General features: G+C 47.7%; 2 protein-coding genes across 5 annotated transcripts in view; one reads left to right on the forward strand and one right to left on the reverse strand.

The window, feature by feature from the left end:
- The window catches only part of dpysl2b (dihydropyrimidinase like 2b), a 28548-nt gene extending 15093 nt beyond the window's left edge, over positions 1-13455 (forward strand). For all 4 annotated transcript variants that reach the window (XM_031577497.2, XM_031577498.2, XM_031577499.2 and 1 more), the window contains 11 exons: positions 161-325; positions 1375-1436; positions 2402-2482; positions 2818-2886; positions 3144-3264; positions 3567-3723; positions 4488-4629; positions 5288-5458; positions 7550-7729; positions 8086-8251; positions 9181-13455. In XM_031577497.2, coding sequence (XP_031433357.1) covers positions 161-325; positions 1375-1436; positions 2402-2482; positions 2818-2886; positions 3144-3264; positions 3567-3723; positions 4488-4629; positions 5288-5458; positions 7550-7729; positions 8086-8251; positions 9181-9272 — 1406 coding nt within the window. In that variant the 3' untranslated portion in view covers positions 9273-13455. The remainder of the gene's footprint in view (positions 1-160; positions 326-1374; positions 1437-2401; positions 2483-2817; positions 2887-3143; positions 3265-3566; positions 3724-4487; positions 4630-5287; positions 5459-7549; positions 7730-8085; positions 8252-9180) is intronic.
- Positions 13456-16094: 2639 nt separating this feature from the next.
- On the reverse strand, positions 16095-22338 carry adra1ab (adrenoceptor alpha 1Ab). The gene is made up of 2 exons (XM_031577912.2): positions 21405-22338; positions 16095-16801 (listed from the first exon to the last, which is right to left on the reverse strand). Exons 1-2 carry the CDS (start codon positions 22336-22338, stop codon positions 16434-16436), a joined length of 1302 nt encoding a protein of 433 aa, XP_031433772.1. The 3' UTR covers positions 16095-16433.
- Between the last annotated feature and the right edge of the window lie 181 nt (positions 22339-22519).

Consider the following 22519-nt stretch of genomic DNA (forward strand, 5'->3'; position numbering starts at 1 on the left):
GTGTGTATCTCTGTGTACATATTCACTGGCACGTGCTTGCCTGCATGTTTATGAATCTGCTTTTACTAATGTGTGTGTGTGTGTGTGTGTGTGTGTGTGTGTGTGTGTGTGTGTGTGTGTGTGTGTGTGTGTGTGTGTGTGTGTGTGTGTGTGTGTGTAGTCGACCATGTTGTTCCAGAGCCTGGTGCTAGCCTGCTGTCAGCCTTTGAGCAGTGGCGTCAGTGGGCGGACAGTAAGTCCTGCTGTGACTACTCCCTCCATGTGGACATCACAGAGTGGCACAAGGGCATCCAGGAGGACATGGAGACGCTCATCAAAGACCACGGTACGCCCAACCCACCCCCACCCCCAGCACAGCCACACACACACAACACACAGAGCACATATAACAGCACAGCCACACACACACACACACACACACACAGAGCACATATAACAGCACAGCCACACACACACACACACACAGAGCACATATAACATGGTTATAGTCCGCTGGCACCTTACGTTCTACATCCTGCATTTAGCTGCCACCTGCTTTATAGGTGCGTCTCTGAGGGCCACCGTCCCTCCCGACTCTTAGGAACTCCTTTCAAACTTTACACTTGCCTGTGAGTGTGATACACCGATCATTGTGCTTCACTCTGTGTCACCCAGTCTGACTCCATTGTTAGCAGTGAGCATTTGTTTTGGTGGCTGCACCATGCGTTGTCAATCCACATGTTTCATGCAGTGGTCAGGTGACTGCCTGCGACCAACCAGCACCCAGCCACCAGAGCAAACAGGACATAATTCAAGAATACTAAAAAAGACAACAGCATTATGTTCTAGCATTATGTTAAAGCTAGCATTATGTTCAAAATAAACTGAACTGCATATTTTTTTCTAAAAATGTCCTGCTGTCATTTTGATTCCAGTCCTGCCCACTTCCCTTGACTTTTTTTCCTGTCCCATCCCAGTCACGTGATAAATAGTGAATTTGACTCCCATCCATGGGAATTGCAGAGGCATCTCATGACCCACAGGATGTCAGCCTCTATCAGGGGGCACACGCACTTATAACATTTAGTCTTGTATTAATCTAGAAGTAGCTCAGGATAAAAGTAATGAGAATATAAAAGAATGTTCAAGTTCAACAGCTTTTCAAACAGTTGATTGGAGCAACCCTCTGGTCAGCAACCAATCAGAGCCAGGTCACACATACAGAATGCATATCATTGATAACATCCCTATAACATTCATTTATAATGCATGTTGGAGCTTTATGTCTTCATAAGGCCCGACTGAGCTAAAGCAGATTTGATTATGCATTATGCAGATGTACCACTGTGTGTGTCCTCCCAGACTGTGTCTCATGTGTACCTCGGCCTTTTTCAGGAGTCAACTCCTTCCTGGTCTACCTGGCTTATAAGGACATCTTCCAGCTCACTGACTCTCAGGTAAGGCCTACTTAACACCTGAAAGCCTCAGGAGCCTTTAGAAGCCAGTCAGCCATTGCCTTCTCCTGCTGACACAGCTAAACACCTTCTCTTTCTGTCCAGGGAGTATACACATGCAGAGAGCCCTTACACTCCCAGGGATTTAGAATACTATCTACTAAATACTAAACTAATATCTACTGAATACTAAAATACGTAATCATATGCATGTCTTATGTAAACATAATAGGGTATGAGTCATATCCCTTATCACATAAATATGCGTGGCTTCATTCTAGTCACATTATTGTATCTGTAACCTGTAAGTCTGTATTTATGCTTGCCATGGCAACTGGGCTTCTATTTATAAACATGCTAATGAGTGAAGCTGTAGTGCCACATATTGTAGTAGTGTTCCCCATCTGTGCCTACCTGTGCCCCAGACTTAACCACTGATGAATGGACTGATAGTTAAGATGGCTCAGGCACAGATCTGGCATGCATCTGGGCCAGATCAGGGCCTCATCTGGTGAAGGGCCAGTCCAGGTTCACACAGCTGGGCTGGTCTGGGCTGGTCTGGTCTGGTCTGGTCTGGGCTGGGCTGAGATGTGCAGTCCTGAGCCAGAGACTGGAGCTGTGCTTGGTTCTGGTTTCCCCCAGCAGCCAAAGGCAATGATGAAGCATGTTTGTGATTCATGAGAAACAGAGACCTGCTTATGCTGGCACCCGTGTGGAATGCTCAGCTCTGTGGAAGCAGTGAGCCGTGTGCTCTGGAAGCCAGGGCTGAGGGCTGAGGGCTGATGGTCTCTCTGGTCCAGAACTCATCATGGTCTCTCTGTGTGCTCTGGGGGTCATGGTGGAGAAATACCTCTGTGGTGAGAGTGTGTGTGTGTGTGTGAGTGCAGGTGTTTAGTGTGTGTGTGTGTGTGTGTTTGTGCCCGTACAGGTAAATTAATTGTTTAATGTGTATGTGTGTGTCCCCACAGGTGTACGAGGTGTTCAGCACGATCCGTGACCTGGGAGCCATTGCTCAGGTCCATGCTGAGAATGGAGACATCATCGCTGAGGTAAACACACACACACACACACACACACACACACACAGGAGCTCACCCAGCTGAACTCCAACACTGCCGCTGTGTCTCGCTGCGGCTCTGAACACAGATCTGAATCTGAGCAGATGTCTAAAGAAGCTTTAATCATCACTCACATAGGACATGCCTTAGTGGAAACAGATGGGGTGCTCCGTTGATTATTGGTTAAAGATGGAGTTTATTGTAATCATGTGCTGCTTGGACCATCTGTATTTGCCTCACTCTTCTCTCTCTCTCACACTCTCACCTCTTCTACCTCTTCCTCTCCTGATCCTCCTCCTCCTCACCTTTCCTTTCCTCACTCTCAGGAGCAGCAGCGTATCCTGTCTCTGGGAATCACAGGTCCAGAAGGGCACGTGCTCAGCCGCCCAGAGGAGGTGAAGTGCACACACACATGCACACACACACACACACACACACACACACACAGTCTTGCACACATACACACACACATACTCACAAATACAGTACATACTCACACACATACACATGCACACAGACACACACAAAACCACCACCATCACAGACACACTACACTCAAACCCCAGCGTAGCTTCAGACTTGATGTGTTTGAGCAGACTGATGTGTAACTACCCCACCCTCTCCCACCCCCCCCCCCCCCCCCCCCCCCCAGGTGGAGGCGGAGGCAGTGAACCGCTCGGTGACCATAGCCAATCAGACCAACTGCCCCCTCTACATCACCAAGGTGATGAGCAGGAGTGCTGCTGATGTCATCGCCCAGGCCAGGAAGAAAGGTGGGAGAGGGGGGGGAGTCCTCAGTTTGGGTGTCTCCATGGCAACTCCAAGCAGTTTTTCATGGGAATGTGATGTGTTCCTTATAGGGGTGTCCTTGGGTATTCTTGTCTCTTGGAACTAAAGCCAGCGGATGCTCTTCAGTTCTGTTCTATGTGTGGCCTAGTGTTCCCCAAAGACCCTGGAAACATCTGGCTTAGTTGATCTTGGCCTAAAGCCATGCGGTGATAACATAGCGAAAACAGCTCAGAGCAGCTTCGGCTTGAATGCTTTTAACTTGTGGATTGTGATTGGTTTGTTTAAGGCACCGTTGTGTACGGAGAGCCAATTACAGCCAGTCTTGGCACGGACGGCTCGCACTATTGGAGCAAGAACTGGGCAAAGGCGGCGGCTTTCGTGACGTCTCCTCCCCTGAGCCCTGACCCCACAACCCCAGACTATCTCAACTCTCTCTTGTCCTGGTATGAACCACGCACACACACACACACGCACACACACACACACACACACACACACGCACACACACACACACACACACACACACACACACACACACACACACACACACTTACCATACATACACACATACACACACCTGAACACACACACACACATACACTTACTATACACACACACACACATGAACATACCCTAAACACACACACACACACACACTAACCATACATTCAAACACTTACCGAACATACACACAAACACACACATGAGCACCCACACACACACACACATACACTTACCATACACACACACACACACACACAACTCTTTTGTGTGTGGTTAAGATTTTGTGGAAGAGCAAAGCTCCATAACACACACTGTTGAGTGGCAATTTAAATATGTATTATATTTTCTTCCTAAAATGGAAACAACATACCAATGTATCTTAATGTATCCTTGTGGATATGACATGGTATCTATTAAGTGTAGACAGTCCTCTGACGGTACATAGTGTATTAAACTTTTAATTATCTATAATATGTATTTTTTTCATTTCTATAAGTATATAAATTCATCCTTTACTGTCTCTATGATGTGTTTAGCATTATTGTAAGAGTTTTGCTAATGCTGTGCCCTCTGCCCTCTCTGTAGTGCTGATTGATCTCCCTCTGGCTAATTGGTCTCTCTCTAACTCTCCCTCTCTCTTTCTCTGTCTCTATCTCTCTCTCTCTCTCTCTCTCTCTGTCTCTCTTCCTGTCCCCGTCTGCAGTGGTGATCTGCAGGTAACTGGCAGTGCCCACTGCACCTTTAACACTACCCAGCGCGCCGTGGGCAAAGACGACTTCAGCCTCATCCCTGAGGGCACCAACGGCACCGAGGAGAGAATGTCCATTATTTGGGATAAGTGTGTGGTAAGACACACACACACACACACACACACACACACATGTGCACACTCTCACACACACACACACACACATTCATATACACACACACACACACACACACGCACACACACACGCACACACATGTGCACACACACACACACACATTCATATACACACACACACCCTCACAATGTAATGGACACACACACACACACTTCCTCTAACTAACCACTCCCTCCCTGCATAATGCACACGCAAACAGGCACGGTCATAATGCACACTGACCCTAGAACCTCTCACTACCTCATGCAAACACACACATGTGCACACTCACACACGCACACGCACACGCACACGCACACGCACACACACACACACACACACACACACACACACACACACACACACACACATGCATACATATACACAGACACACACACACACACGCACACACACATTCATACATATACACAGGCACACACACACACACACACACACACACACACACAGCTTGCTAGCAACGGGGCTAAAACCTATGGGTGCTAGCATCTGTTGAGGTTTACCTGCTGGCCGGCTACCGCCACAGTGATGCTCAGTGTGTTATGACTGGATAAATGGTTTCCCTCTGATATTCATATAAGTGGTATTGTGTATATATACACTCTGATCCTGGTGTCTGTAGGTGACAGGGAAGATGGATGAGAACCAGTTTGTGGGGGTCACCAGCACCAACGCTGCCAAGATCTTCAACCTGTACCCCCGCAAGGGGCGCATCGCCGTGGGCTCTGATGCTGACCTCGTGCTCTGGGACCCCGACATCACCAAGATCATATCCGCCAAGACCCACAACTCTGTAAGTTACCCCTGCAGACACACACACACACACACACACACACACACACACACACACACACACACACACACACACCTAGAGCACACAGTCATTGCTCAGATGCAGACCTGGTGCTCTGTGTCACTGAGATAATCTCCGCCAAGAGCCAAAACACTGCAAGTTACCTCCGCAAGGGGCAAACAATTGCCCCATCAGTGACAATCAACTCAGTCTAGAGGGGCACTGCAATAGAGAGCCTGAACTCAGAAAAAGAAAACGTGTCAAATAACTGCAGCTGATGTCAGTCTGTAGTTCTCCCTGCTGAAGTGAAGTATGCAACTCTAGGGCCCACGTCTGCCCAGTGAACCAGAACAATACCCCTCTCACACCAAACTGTTCCTGTTTGAGGTGTGAGAATGAGGTCATTCAGCTCTGGTCTCTTTTAGGATAAACCATTTTTGGGCTGTTGGTAGGGGGGTAGGAGGGGTGGGTATAAACCATTTTTGGGCTGGTGGTAGGGGGGTAGGAGGGGTGGGTATAAACCATTTTTGGGCTGGTGGTAGGGGAGTAGGAGAGGTGGGTATAAACCATGGTAGGGGGGTGTGAGGGGAGTATTTGTCTTTCGGTTCTTTCCACTCAGCACTCATGTGGACGTGTTGAGGTTCATATTTGAATCCTCACAATCATGTTGATGATTGGTTCATTTAAGCTGAGGTTCAGCTGATGATTGGTTTAGCTTGTGACAGACTGCTAGTGATTCGCTGAGGTCATTAGGGCCAGGGTGGAGGCCTACCAGTGACTCATGGAAATGAGGTAATCTCCAAACTTTTAGAACTGGATCACGTCCCTCCTGATTGCTAGCAGACCTGTGTGTGTGTGTGTGTGTGTGTGTGTGTGTGTGTGTGTGTGTGTGTGTGTGTGTGTGTGTGTGTGTGTGTGTGTGTGTGTGTGTGTGTGTGTGTGTGTGTGTGTGTGTGTGTGTGTGTGTGTGTGTGTGCGCGCACTCATTGACTTAGAATTCTGGCTTTCATAGCTTAACTTTTTTCCTCTCTGTCAGGAAAGGAACTGCTGGGCGGTGTGTGTGTGTGTATTTTGGACATGCATATGTGTATGTGGATTGTGTATATGCATGTATCAATGTATGTGTATGTATGTGTGTGTGGTGTGTGTGAGTGTGTGTATGTATGGTGTATGAATAGTGAAACTGGTCATTTGGAGTGTGTGTTGTGTAGGGAGGCGCAGGCTCTGTGAATGACCTCATGCTGGTCTGGCCCATTGGGGTTTACCAGAGATGACTTCAGTTCCAGTAGCATGAGGAGGGGTGATCACACTGCCCAACACACACATCCTCACTGTCTAATGGACACACACACACCCTCACTGTCTAATGGACACACACACACACCCTTACTGTCTAATGGACACACACACACCCTCACTGTGTAATGGACACACACACACTTCCTCTAACTAACCACTCCCTCCCTGCATAATGCACACGCGAACAGGCACGGTCCTAATGCACACTGATGCAAACACACTCACGGCCACATGCACACGAATGCAAACACAGCATCTAATGCACTAATTAAGATCTTTTTCAAAAGCTCAGTTTTGTATTGGTGACACCCATTTTGTCAACATGCAATATACCTGAAGACTATTGCAATGCACTACATTGCCTTTAGAGGGCACTCATGCGAATCATTTATGAATTGGAGTGAACAGAGTAGATTATTGCTTTTAACTGAAAAATGGGTGGACAAAAAAACAGCAGAAGACGGCATTATATTTTAAAGCACATCTGAACAGTATGGAGAGAGTGATCAGAAGTTTCACTTGGTGGTTGTTGTTTGGATGTCCGTATATGGATGTACGTATCTTTCATCTTTAAGGGTCTGGAGGTGCTAGGGTTATATTTGTGTGTGTGTGTGTGTGTGTATTGTGTCTAACTTGATGTTTAACCTAATATGATTGTTGCAGGCGGTGGAGTATAACATCTTGGAGGATCGAGGGGTGCACGTGTGTGTGTGTGTGTGTGTGTGTGTATGTGTGTGTATGTGTGTCCCCGTGTGTATGCTGTGCCTAACCTGATGTCTGTGGTTGTTGCAGGAGGTGGAGTATAACATCTTTGAGGGTCTGGAGGTGCGTGGCGGGCCCCTGGTGGTGATCAGCCAGGGCAAGATGGTCCTGGAGGAGGGAACCCTCCACACCACTGAGGGCTCAGGACGCTTTGTCTCCCGCAAGCCCTTCCCTGACTACGTCTACAAGAGGATAAAGGCTCGCAGCAGGGTGAGAGAGAGAAAGAGTGTGTGTGTGGTGGTGAATGGTGTTCTTTCCTCTGGTGTGTGACTGGTCTCTGTAGTGTGTGACTCGTCTTCCTCTCTCTGTAGTGTGTGACTGGTCTTCCTCTCTCTGTAGTGTGTGACTCGTCTTCCTCTCTCTGTAGTGTGTGACTGGTCTTCCTCTCTCTGTAGTGTGTGACTGGTCTTCCTCTCTCTCTGGTGTGTGACTGGTCTTCCTCTCTCTCTGGTGTGTGACTGTTCTTCCTCTCTCTCTGGTGTGTGACTGGTCTTCCTCTCTCTCTGGTGTGTGACTGGTCTTCCTCTCTCTCTGGTGTGTGACTGGTCTTTTCTGTTGTCCTGTAGCTGGCTGAGCTGAGGGGTGTTCCCCGTGGCCTGTATGACGGACCAGTGTGTGAGGTGTCCGTCACCCCAAAGACATTGACCCCCGCGTCCTCTGCCAAGAACTCTCCTGCCAAGCAGCCATCTCAGCCTGTCCGTAACCTGCACCAGTCTGGCTTCAGCCTCTCTGGTGAGCCTTTCGATGAGCACACTAATACTGGTTCACACACACACTCACACTAATGCTAATACGCTGCTGAGTTGCTTTATGAGCACATTCATGCTAATGCTAATGCCAATACACTAGCCAAGCCCTTTTATGAGCACACTCATGCTAATGCTAATACAACAGCCCAGCCCTGCGACAGTGGTACAGGAGGTAAAGAAGTCGTTTAGTAATCAGAAGGTTGCTAGTTCGATTCCCTGTCGAAGCGTCCTTGAGCAAGACACTGAACCCCTAATTGCTCCTGATGTGCAGTGTGCCATCAGTGTAAATGTAAAATGTGTATACATTGTAAGTCGCTTTGGATAAAAGCGTCTGCTAAATGACTAAATGTCTAAATGTAAATGTTATGAGCACACTCATGCTAATGCTAATGCTAATACAACAGCCCAGCCCTTTTATGACCACACTCATGCTAATGCTAATGCTGATACACATTGACAAAATCTTGGAAAAAGACCCATTTTATGGTTGAAAATGGCTCAGCACACCATCTACTGTTCTCAAGGCCAATGCTGACTTAGATTTGAGGGGTTGGTGGATATCTAGGTCATCATATACATACAGCCCTTCTCAGCCCCGTGCCCACCTTTTAGCATTTTTCACAATTATGCAATGGGTGGAGCTCAGAGCTGGGGGTGAACTTACACTTTAATACACTAGTCCAGTTTCAGCCTCTGTATTCAAATCCATATTCAAAATCCATATTCAATACATATACACAACATGTAAGATTCTAATTTTAAATCCACTGTTATAGCAAACCAGAACAAGACCTCTGCAAGTAATTGATCTTTAGTATTTTTGTATTCTAAATAAGAGTGTGGCCCAGAGGGCATCTGTTTTGGTGTGGTGCTCTCATCTCATCGCATGTCCCTCTATTGTTCCCTGCTCAGGCGCTCAGTTTGATGACAACATCCCCCGACGCTCCACCCAGCGCATCGTAGCTCCGCCCGGGGGCAGGGCCAACATCACCAGCCTGGGTTAAGCCCCGCCCATACACGACAGAGGAGGAGGTTTGGGGAGGGGGGTCACAAGGAGACAGGGGTGCTAGCCATGACATCACACCCCCACCCCCACCTTATGAGCCAAATCCTCCGGAGGGCATCCATGTCCTCACCTTTACCTCTCCCTGCACCCCCTACAACACCCCACCCCCCACCAATCTCCTCTTCCCTCTTTCCTCCTAACCCCCTCCCTTATCCCCCCACCCCACAGGAGACCTTAAGAAAACCACATATTTGCCTCGTGAAGGAAAAAATGGATAAAAACTAAAACAACACTTTATGTTTGAGCACATGTGATTGTATGATTTAGTGTTTTATACTGTACTTTCTATAATTTTTTTATTTAAAGTTCATTTAAAAATGAAGAGAGCGTTTTTTGTGTTTGCCAGAGCGGGGCAGCTGAAGTGTGGGGGCGCCTTGGTCTACCGTCCTCCTCTTGTGTTTTAGGGAGACGGCCATTGGCAGTGCCTCATCCACACTGCCCCACGTCATAGCCTCTGTCACACCCGTATGCCTCATGGATTCATTCCAGATGCCACAGGAGTCAGGACCGGTACGGTTCTGGCCCAGATGCCACAGGAGTCAGGCCCGGTACAGTTCTGGCCCAGATCCTCTGCACCCACACAGGGTCTGACCCAGATCTGTTTTAGAGTCAGCTGCTGTCCTAGTCGAGTTCTTGAGTTCTTATTGAGAGGATTTTTGACTTCTGTTTGGGATGGTGTTTGTCCTAGTTGTGTTCTGATTCGGACAGTACTTTCCCAGTTGAGTTCTGATTGGGAGGGTTTAAATGTCCTAGTTAAGTTCTCATTGGGATGGTACTTTCCCAGTTGAGTTCTGATTGGGATGGTTTTTGTCCTAGTTGAGTTCTGATTGGGACAGTACTTTCCGAGTTGAGTTTTGATTGGAACAGTACTTTTCTAGTTGAGTTCTGATTGGGACAGTACTTTCCCAGTTGAGTTATGATTGAGTTGCTGAGCGCTCTGCTCTTTGCCTCTTATCAATGGCATTGATGTGTGTGTTGGTGAGAATGACAGGTAAGGGACAGAATGCTCTGATTTCCATCTCACTTCGATGCCATCCGTCACCCTCACACCCACAGGTGGATTCCCCATCTCACGTCCACCCTGTGCAGTGTATAAAGTAGTTTGCAAAGTTACCATAAAGTTGAAAATATGACTTATGTAGTACAATCACATTTTCATTTAAGAATAAAGATTTTTTTAAAGAAAGTGAAATAGAATCAAGATGTGCTTTTGGAAGCTTTAGAATGTGTGTTCAAGTGATGTGAGTGAGTTGGAAAATGTTGGACATCTCTTTGAGCCTGTGTTTATAAGAACTCCACCTGTTGCTTCTCCTTGACCAGATGTACCTGTATGAGAAGCCACAGGCTGACGATGCTACTGGCTGAAGCACCAGGCCTGTGTGGAAGCTGAATCATGAACTGATGATGTTAGTGGGGTTGTGATCTGAAGTCATCTGATTATAACTGGTAGTTGTTGGTGTGGTTGAAGGTTGAAGGCTGAAGCGGTCTTACTAACTGTTAGGGTTAGAAGAGTTTTAGAGCTTTAATGAAAGCTAAATGAGGAACTGGTTGTCTTAGAGAAGGTGAAGACCAAGACTAGCCCTTAATAGATCTGTGGCTGAGTTTATGACGAGAGAGATAAAGAGAACTACAGAAAGAAAGAGTGATAGAGAGATTTGTAGCGATAGAGGCAGGAAGTGAAACATTTCTTGACAACTGTCAAAGGGGAAAAGCATTAGCATGGTCACCTCATCATTCTCTAGTCTCTGCAGGTTGTCGAGAGTGAGGGTCTGTCCCTTGACCGACTGATTGACTGCAGCAGCTCTCCTTTGCTGTTAAATGTAACGGTCATGCTAATGCTAATGCTAATGCTAGTCTCCCCTATGAAGCTCAGTGTTAGTCCTGCTTTTCCTCCCATGTTAGAACTATATCTGAAACACCTGCACAAGTGTTTTTGTCTGTTTAGCCTTGTGTATTGAGCGAGCTGGTGTACATGTTTTTATATCTTGTTCTAATTGAGAGTAGAAAGGGCTGCCCAGTTGAGGTGTTGAATAGCAGTTGTTAACCGATCCAAAGGTGCCAGTTTGTGTGTTATTGATGCTCTGCAGTGTTGTTCTCTGATGAGACGGCTAAGGGCTCACTGTGGTGTTAATGCATGTTGATATGTCATTTTGAGTAATGTACTCGAACTTCCGTGCCATGTTCCTTCTGAAGTGGAGAGCCTGTGAGTTAGAGTTGGGTTCTCCTTGGCCAGCGCTCACACGTTTAACACACTCTGTTTTTCATTTCACAACATGACTGTGTCATGCTTGTTTTTCTTCCTCTCCTTCCTCCTTTATTCCTAAAGCCTGACAGATATGCCATGGCCTATCCCTGTCACGATTGTCTCGACACACGACAGCTTTTGTTCTAGATAGCAGCCGGTTCTGACTTTGTTCTGGCCTGGTTCTAACACAGAACCACTCTCTGGGTCTTTGCAGAAAGAGTGGATTTTGAGAGAGAGAGAGAGAGAGAGAGAGAGAGAGAACACATGGAGCTCCCCACAAGATCTAGAACAGACATTAGGAAGGCTACAGCTCTTAGCATCAGGCTGATGAGTCTCCGCCCTCCTCATGGTCTCCTCTCGCAGGATGGACAGGAGCACAGTAGCCTTCTCCAGAGCACCGAGGAGTGAGTTTACATCTGTCAGAGAGCTCCTGTGTAGGTTAGACATCCAACTTCCTGCCGAGTGCTCCGGAATAGGATTCAGACATCTTGGCTCCAGCGCCATGGTCCCTCACACACCTCTCAGCTTCCCTGTGACTCCTCATATTTTTGCACTCATCCTTTCCTTGACTATTATTATAGTTACTTTATTCATGTTTTTACTTTCCCTTCTACTTCTAGCGTTGTATTGTCATTTTCAACCTGAGCTCCCTACGCCAGAGGCGGACTGGAGCCAATGCTTTGGTGTGTTTTTTTTTTTAGCATGAGTCTCCGTTGTGCATGCTTGCTGTTGGAATGCACATCTGTCAAACGGAGGATGACGCCGCCCTCCATGAGTCATCCTTCCTCTTCCTTTCAGCCGCTAGACTGGGAACTTGGCAGGAGACAAAGCCCAAGTTCTCCTGAGTATTTCTCTGTTCTCTTTGTGCACCTTTCTCTTCCTCTCTTTTTTTCCCCCCATCTCTCTCTCTCTCTGACTCAGTCCCCAAGGCTCTCACGTCGTCCAATCACTTGTGGCCCCCTTTCTTTATTTGTCGTGGCAACGCTTTTCAAATCAGATGTTGCCCATAGCAACCTTTCTGGCCCTGGTGCTAATAGAAACACAGTGCGATTGGAAGGTATGTTGTATAAATGTACACTCACCCACGGACACTCAGACACTTCAGTCATAGCCTCTAGAGGCCACTCAGTGATAGTCTGTCTTAAACTCTTCCATGTTCCAGTGATTGTATATTCTCTCTGCTTTCGGGTCCAAACGCATCTGGCATATTGGGTGGGGTTGAAGTGTGCTTTTTACCCACAGTCACACATTGGCCTTGTGTGTGTGTGTGTGTGTGTGTGTGTGTGTGTGTGTGTGTGTGTGTGTCGCTGCGAGGCTGCCTGAGAAAGGGGCAGTGCCCTGCAAACACCACACCGCAGGGTCACTCAGTCCTGCCACACGCCCGGGAGCTGTGGGCCATCACACATGCCTTAAGCAGCACTTCACTACCCTCCAGACAGATGTCAACCACTCATATGACGCGTGTCCTACAAACACATGCAGACACACACACACCACCACACACAGGCTTACACATACAAACACATAGTTTGAGGCTTATACACTAAGACACACACACACTCACACACTCCTCTTTGCTTGGATGTTTTTCTATGCCTCTCCAATATGTGCTGTATGTTAATGTGCAGATTGAGAAGAAATAAGCTTTCAGTGTGAGGTTGCTTATGCTGTACCCCCTCTCCCTCCTCCCTGCACCCCCCACCCCCACCCTCACCCATCCCTGCCTTGGTAGAATTGAAGCTGTTTGATGGTGTTGTTTTGTTGGCTATGGAGTGCAAGGATGCTTGATCTCTGTGACATGTACTGAGTCTTATGGATGGCCATATAAAGATGATTTCAAAGAAGCGAAAAATTAAAGCGAAACATGATACCCTGACTTTGCTCCATGCGCTTTACTCGTGGCTGATTCTGATCAAGCAGTGGCTTCAATTTACTTATATAACATAACATGTGTCTATATCTGTCACTATAACTTTCTCTCTCTCTCACTCACTCTCTCTTTCTCTCACACGCACAGACACAAACAAACACACACATCTGTAAGTAAACCACAGAACATTTACATAATCATTTCTATAAATCTAATCCATGTGAAGAATGGGAAAAGTGTTGGGTCAAAGTTCATTCTACACTTTTGCCAGTACATCAGCTTCTACATTATCTATGGTGGCTGGTGATCTTGAACGCCTCTCATAAGGGGACATTCTCCACTGCACAGAGGCACCACCATACAGGACACTGAGCAATAATCACCTTTAACCTACCTCATGAACATACAACCAAACAACCCACAGTTATAGAAAGATCATTAGAATTGTGAACATGAATCACATGTAACCTAGCTGAACACACAACCAAACACAACTGTTACAGTTAGACAGGATATTAGTGCTGTAACCCATGCAATCAAAAAAATATGTACACTGAGTCATGTGTATTCTCTGTATTAATTTTACAGCCAACAGAATCAACAAAAGTCACCATAATATCATGAAACATAGTTTCTTCCAGTGCTTGCTGACAATGTTCACATTAAATACAGTACATACATGCAGTTCAAACTATCATGGCACCTCAGAACTTTCAACATGAAATATGTGCAGTTGCAAACTTTGAACACCAGGTGGCAGCACATACTATGCAGAGTGCCGATTCCAGAGATAGTTGCGTAAAGGTCTGACTCCACCGATTCGTCCCTGACGGTGCGGCAGGAAACACCGCTGTTTACACAGAGATGTTGATGAACATTTACACAGACATATACATTGACTTGTCATTGCACAAAGTTAGGACATCTCACATTCAACAGGTAAAGTGATAGAGTACATTGTTTTTGTTGACCTATTTAGATCCATCAAAATCTTCAAAAAAATGCAGAAAAGGACAGGACCTAAAACCTTAACTTTCATGAAAAGAAAAAAAATATTAATTTCAGACCTTTGTTAATATCAAAAACTATTTTGGGATGTAATTCATTTGAAAGTGCTTTTATGGGATGTTCAGAGACAAATCACGACAAGCTGCGAGAGATTGTGTTCCTCATCCTCCCTGGCATCTCTGCAGGGTTACCGTTATTCCTTCTCATTCAATTCCAAGCTCCTCCACAACTCACATAAATCAAAGATACAATCATCCTTCATTTCAAACAAAGAACCACTGCTGTACACACAGACTGACAGATAACCAGCACACAAAAACAACATGATGCTCTTGGTGCTCTGGTGCTCTCTATGGTGTTAGCCAGATGTACAGAATATTCCACATGCCCACCATTTTAAGCTAAATTCAGGAAAGACACAAGGGCTTACAGAGAATGAACAACATTGTCTTACATTCCACAGTGAAGTCCACCAATGAGACAAGAACAATTCGATCTCCACCGCTCTCCTCTGACTCCTCCAGGGTTCTGCCAGGTTGGTTCACATAGTTTCAGGTGAAGATATGTAGTCAGTCACTCCATGTTTTCTTTAGAAGTGAGTAACACACCCCTGTCTCTTCAGCTGGACTGAATAGACCACCATGTGCGCGTGAGAGCCGCAGCCAAGTCCTTTGATAGTTTGCCATGGGCTGATTCAGTGCGTGCGTGAGTGCAGTCTTCTCTCATCACCCACAAGGCGATATTTTTCATTTGATCAGTTTAATATTCAGCCCAACCAGGGCTGTGTGTATGAATCAGTGGTGTATATTTCCCATTTGATCAGTATTACACTGAGCTCAACCAGCGGTGAGTATATAAGCCAGTGGTGTGTATTTCTCATTTGATCAGTATTACACTCAGGCCACCCATAGGTGTGTGTCTGAGCCGGTGGTGTCCAGCCCAGCTCATCCATATTTAATTTTCATTAGAGACTCCGAGGCCTGCACTCCCCCGGGCCCAGCGCACAAGGGTGCGGCCCGGGACTGATATGGATTGTGGGCGCAGGCGAGAAACAGATGCGTGTGCAGGAATGGAAGAAAGACATGACTCGCGGGACTCTGGTAAAATATAAATATATGTATGAAATGAAATGAAAGTATTTTTGGTTCTTAAACTAAAGAATGTTATGCGTGTTTGCAGGAAGGCAGCAGGAAATAGCTCATGTTTTACATAAACAGGCGCAAGATTAGGGGTTTTATGACACATTTTCATTGGACCTGGCACAAATGGGACTGACAAATTCATCCCTTGTAAACGTCCCTCTGTGGGATTTTGCAGGCGGGAGTGGGACGAAACGTGAAAGATGTGGGAAGAGTGGGACGAAATATGACATTGATTTGCGGGAGAGAGACAGATTCTATGTGGAAGCAGGCAGGAGATCCTGCGCAGACCTCTAGTGTGGCTGCTTCACAGGGGAGACCTGAACCACTGTAGGTATCCAATGACCAAAAACTGCAGCAAAGAGGAAAGCTCCCTGTCTCTCTCTCTCTCTCTCTCTCTCTCACTCTCCTTATTTCTCTCTCTCTCTCTCCCTCTCTCTCTCTCCCTCTCTCTCTCTCTCCCTCTCTCCCCCTCTTTCATCTGGCAGCTGTGGTCTGGCCTTGATACAGTCCAAACACAGCTGCATGCCGGGTCATCTCCAGGCGTAGGGGTCCAGGGTTTGGAGTTTCTGCATAGCATAGGACTGGGGGGCGGGTATGGCTGGGGTAATGGTGGCAGATTCCTTTGGAGTGGGGCTAAACATGGTGGGGGTTGATCCTGTGGTAGGTGGGGAGGGAGACACTCCTAGGGGGATGAGGGGGCGGGTACTGCTGCAGTATGGGTGGTAGATACTGGAGGTGGGGATGTGTTAGTGTGCCCAAAAGAATTCAGCCAGACCCAGACCAAGAGCCTTAAGGTCTTAGGCAGGGGTTAGGACAGGGGCAGGGGGGAGAGGGTCAGAGGGAGAGCAGGGGGTAGGGGAGCTCCCTCTCCCCTGGGTACAGCAACCCCCCCAGCGGAGTGACGCAGCGGAGGCACACTGGAGTGCAAGTGGGAGCGTGGGGCACAGAGGGGGGGTGGTGGGCGCGGGGCAGAGACTCAGGGGTTTCTGAGGGAGGGGGTGAGCTGGGTGGAGGGTGCGTAGCGGGACTGGAGGAGGGTCTGTGGTTCAGACACTGTCTGCGGAGCACGCTGAGGAAGGCCCTCTTAAAGTCCTGGCTGAAGCACGGGTAGATGATGGGGTTCAGGCAGCTGTTGAAGTAGCCCAGCCAGAACGTCACCTTGAACACTGTCTCAGATGGGTGGTAGGCCGGGAACATGGAGCCTGCAGGAGAACACATCACACACACATTCAGTTACACACACACACACACACACACACTCACATATACATACACATGCACACACACACACCCAACACACATTCAGTTATACACACAGACGCTCACACATGCAACACAGTCATATACAGTATATACATGCACACATGCAGGCACGCACGAACACACACACACACACACACACACACACACACACACACACACACACACACACACACACACACACAAACACATAACACAAACTCAGTTATACACACACACACGCACACATTTCTATACTCACAGCCACCACATAATCAGCACAACAGAAAACACCCCAAGCTGTCAGAGACCGTTTTGTTCCAAACGCACAGTGGCACTCAGACCGTTTTGTTCCAAACGCACAGTGGCACTCAGTGTGACACACACACACACACACACACACACACACACCACACACACACACACACACACACACACACACACACACACACACACACACACACACACACACACACACACACATGTGACACGCTCACATACAAACAAGCATGTATACACATATACACAAACACACGCTCACACACACACACACACACACACACACACACACACACACACACTGGAGGTCATGAAAGTCTGGACATTATGAGTTTCACCATTCATCATTTCACCCTGAGACTGGCCCCCAGCATATTTCAACATTTTCACACTTGTCTCAACACCATGTCCACCTCTTCACACAGTGTGCTTTACAGACACACACCTGAGCACATCACTTAACCTTTCATGCAAAATATACTACAACTACCAAAACACTTCATACTTCACCCCAAAAGTGACTCGTGCAGCCAGCCAGTTACTGTGTCCAGCCAGCCAGTTACTGTACTACTGTGCCACTCTAAATACAATGAACTAAATTGAGAAATGCAACATTCTCCCTTGCTTTGAATCTTTAGAAAAAAAAAATCTGGCATATTTTACCCACCCCCTACAATCCCCCACGCAACTATTTCAACCCAAGAAGCTACCATGACACCAAGAACAAACCTTTTGATCTGTTGGCTTTTCTGTCACAATCACTGTATCACTGTAGATACCACTATTGAGGTGAATTTACTGTTGTTGCATTCTAGGTCACTTTCCCTCACGGATCGCCCATGACTTACATATCTGATCGCCTTCTTCCCGAAGTGGGAATTAAAAACACGGTATCACAACCTTTGTCATTGAATTCCATGTTAGGCTGCACATAAGACGACATCACCATCCGGCACAATATGGTGTCCCTTGGCCAGATGCACTGTTTACCATCGGCACAGCATTGTTGAGACAGTCGCAGGAAACATCCTGTTGCTGGTATGCAGTGTCTTTACATGACGGATAAACCTGACCGTTGTAGCAGGATCTTCTGTCCAGCGTTTGGGAAGAAGGAAACCACGACTGTGTTATGCACACCTAGCCTACCGCTTCATCCCCCACCTGCATGCCGGGGCTTCACTCGTATGCTGCGCAGGAGCCCACAGAGGTGTCACTGCTCCGGGCCAGAGCGGATCTGGGTACGGTGAATGACTAAGGGGGTCACTCTACACTCCCCAAAGCCCTGACTGTCCCCAATCAGAGCCTCATCGCAGTTAAATGTCGTACCCAAGAGGGAGATATAAAGCAGTGAGAGGGGGGGGGGGATCTCCACATCTATATTTTGGCCTATAGACATGCACATTTCAGTGCAAACACCTTTGTAATGATGGTAGCAAGGCTCTAAACAAAACAATTTCAAGCATAGAGTTTCTGTCAAAATACAGCACTGTGAAAAGGTGAAGTCCCTCCCCCTTCTCACTGTGGTCCAGGAGGGAAGAAGGACTGGACTCCCCTACCTAAATGGTTGGGTCCGGATTCCCCCACCCCTGTGGAGGGGTCCAATTACCTTTTAATTGGACCCAGGTGGCCTTACTTAAGGTTCACCTCATTGTTTCATGGAGAAGAAGGACAGACTGAACATGCTGGATGGAGCTTGGACCAGGTACTAGACAAAACCTGAATGCTCAGAGGTGTACCTGGTCTAGTATAGGCTTTAGTGTGTTCAGTTTGTGTTTGTATGTTTTGGGGTTTTACAAAAACCCCACTGTAAATAAATATAGCTATTTTTATGGAAGCCACTGTCTCCTGCGTCGTGTGTTCCTGCCTGCAACCCCATTCTACCAGGCTACATCCCACATGGTGAGATGGCCGGCGCGAGCGGTCTTTCACAAGCACATTTCCATCTACAGTGATCTAAGTGAACGGTTTTGAACGGAGCATCTAAATGTAGTTGTCCAGAGTTTTGCTGGTGGTGAACATTGACTGAGGACGGTGAGACGGAAGTGGTCAATGAATGCATTTAGTATCAAAGCAAAGTGTCACAACCTCTGCTGCACGCTCCTCTGTTCCTGTTCCTGCTCTTGCTCCATATGCTACTCCAGTCCGTTCATCCTCTCCTGTGTTTTAGTATTTCCCTCACACCTTAGTTTTCCCTCCATGTTTGGTTCTCATCTGTAGCCAATGTGTTAATTGAGTTTAGTTCTCACCTGTAGCCTATGTGTTGTTTAGTTCTCACCTGTAGCCAATGTATTCACTGAGCTCCTATGTAAGCCTTGGGCTTTTCCTTTGTCTTTGTGTGTATTTGTTTGTGATCAGCAAGATGTACTGTTCTCCAGTCCTGTGAACTCTGCCTTGTTTGCCCATCGTGGCACTTTTATCTCAGTAAAACACGCCTTGAGCGTTTGCATCCTATTTCTTGTTTCAAGTCTCCAGTTTGTGACACAAAGCAAAGGTATCCACAGTTTATCTCACATAGTCTGCTGATATGGTGAATGTCTGAACTGTTTTGAAAAGGTATTGAGTGTGAAAATGATTGTAAAAAAACTGTAAGGCGTCATGTTTTTTCATAAGCTTCTCTGAATGAACTGCAACACTCCATCAAAACTCCATAAAATACTCAATCGAGGCTCCATCAAAGCTGCAACAGCATCTCATCAGCATATTCATCTTAGTGTCACCTGATGCTCGTCTCAGCCTGAGAGACAGGCAAGGAGTCCTCTGCACCCCCCCCCCCCCACTCATTCACCCCCTGACTAGAGGGACTTACAGTAAATCAGTAAATGTCAAATAAAGGCATTAATCCATATAGTATAAAGGCAAAGGACTATAACCTAGTGCATATGTGAAAGGATTTAAGAGGACATAGAACAGATAACATAGTGTGTGTCCGATGTGCAACACATCTCGGAATCAGACTCACTCATTCACTCACTGATTAGAGGGTCCTAAATATGTTGTGTTTTTTGTTTGTTTGTTGTTTGTTGTTTTGCAGAGGTGTTTATTCATGCGTTTTTCTGCAACATAAAGACGTTGAACAGGATACACCTTACACCCTTACGAGCACATGTGAAGGGGAGTTTAGAGGACATAGGACTAATAACATGAATGTGAATGTAATTACCAATAATTACATCAGCTGTAGTTTATATTAAGGTCAGGCTTACATCTTAATCTTCATGTCCTTCTAAAATGTCCTCTCTTTGATTTTCAGCGGTTATTTCCATATGTGGTCAAATTAATTTAATCGTATTGATTCTTACAGCTTTTATAATTACCTGTCACCAATTGCAATGAGTATTGATTAAAAACACACACACACACACACACACACACACACACACACACAACTCAATCTCAGAATCACTTCATTTTCATTGGTGAAATCCTGCTGTGTATCAATATGTCAGAGATGTCAGGCTTTAGATGGGATTTCAATACATACAATACCACAGATATATAATGGTGCAGTAGGCCTCTGGTAACCCTACACACAATCAACACTGTGAGCGAGCAGACATGGTATATGGGGGAACAAATACCAACAAGTGCGAAAGGGCACTCTCTCTCTCTTCATCCCCCTCTATCTCTCTCTCCCTCTCTGTCTCTCTCCATTCCCTTATATCTCTCTCTCCCTCTCTGTCTCTCTCCATTCCCTTCTATTTCTCTCTCCCTCTCTGTCTCTCTCCATCCCTCTCTATCTCTCTCCTTTCATCTCTCTCTCCCTCCATCACTCTCTCTTTCTCTCTCTCTCTCTCTTTCCTTCTCTTTCTCTCGCTCTAAAATAGAGTAGATTCAATCTCACTTTCGGAGACAAAGAACAGCATGATTTATATTTCCCAGTCCAGCAGGCTTCAAATGTATGAGTAATCAGTGATGGAGAATGAAGATATCAGGCATTGTTATCAGGCCTTAACACTGTCACTTTGTGCCAACTGCTGAGAGATGACATCTCTCTCCCACACACACACTTTCAGGACTCACTCACACACAATACCCCCATCCCCTCCCCATGCACACACACACACACACACACACACACACGCACACACGCACGCACACGCACACGCACACGCACACACACACACACACACACACACACACACACACACACACACACACACAATACCCCCCCCCCCCACAATACCCCCATCCCCTCCCCATGCACACACACACACACACACACACACACACACACACACACACACACACACACACACACACACACACACACACATGTTCCTGACTCACCGATGGGCAGCACCAGGAAGAAGGGCAGCCAGCAGAGGATGAAGCAGCCCACCACCATGCCCAGCGTCTTGGCCGCCTTCTGCTCCCGCGAGAACCTCAGCAGGCGGAGCAGGCTGCAGCGCCCGCCTCTCTTCACAGGCCCCTCCTCCTGTTCCGTCCCTCCCCCACCCCCATCCTGGTGCCGGGCCTTCTGGCTGCTCCCTCGGTGGATCCGAAGCGTCGCAGCCTCGGGGTCCAGCGATCGGGTGCGGGAGCGGCTGCGGGCGCGAGAGTGACGGCTCGCCACCACGTAAACACGGCAGTACATGAACAGGATGACGCCCAGCGGCACGTAGAAGGAGCCGAGGGCGGAGAAGAGGGCGTAGCCTGGCTCCTCGTTCACGCGGCACACCGATTCGTCCTCGGGCATCGGCTCCCGCCAGCCCAGGAGCGGCCCGACCGAGATGGCCGCCGCCAGCGTCCAGAGCAACACCAACGTCACCGCAGCGCGGCGCCCGGTCGCAATCTGCGGGTACTGCAGCGGTCGGCTCACGGCAAGGTAGCAGTCAACGGAGATTGCGCACAGGCTGAGGATTGAGGCGGTGCAGCAGAGGACGTCCAGCGCCGTCCAGACACTGCAGAGCAGCCGACCGAACACCCAGCGGCCCAGCAGCTCCGCGGCCAGCGAGAAGGGCAGCACGGCCGCGCTCAGCAGCAGGTCGGCCACCGCCAGGTTCACGATAAAGTAGTGTGTCACGGAGCGCAGGTGCCGGTGGCACGCTACCGACAGGATGACCAGGATGTTGCCCAGCACACCACACACCATGAACACCAGTAGCACCAGCCCCAGTGCCACCGCCTTGCCCACGGGTACCGAGGCCAACGACGCCAGGCTGCAGTTGGGGCAGTGCCCAGGCAGAGAAGAGGCACTCGAGTTCCCCTCAGCAGGGACCATCTCAGAAACGCAGCCACGGGAGGAGACCGCCACCTCTGCAGGGCGGGGATCACTGCTCTCTAGCGCCTCCTGGTGGTGACGACTGCTCTCTGCAGCCTGAAGTGATCACTGCTCTCTGCAGAAAGAAAGACCTGAGCTGCAGCTATTTGCTAAGGGCCACTGGTCTCCTCTGTTCTCTTCC

The sequence above is a fragment of the Clupea harengus genome, chromosome 12, assembly GCF_900700415.2.
Source record: "Clupea harengus chromosome 12, Ch_v2.0.2, whole genome shotgun sequence".
NCBI lineage: Eukaryota > Metazoa > Chordata > Actinopteri > Clupeiformes > Clupeidae > Clupea > Clupea harengus.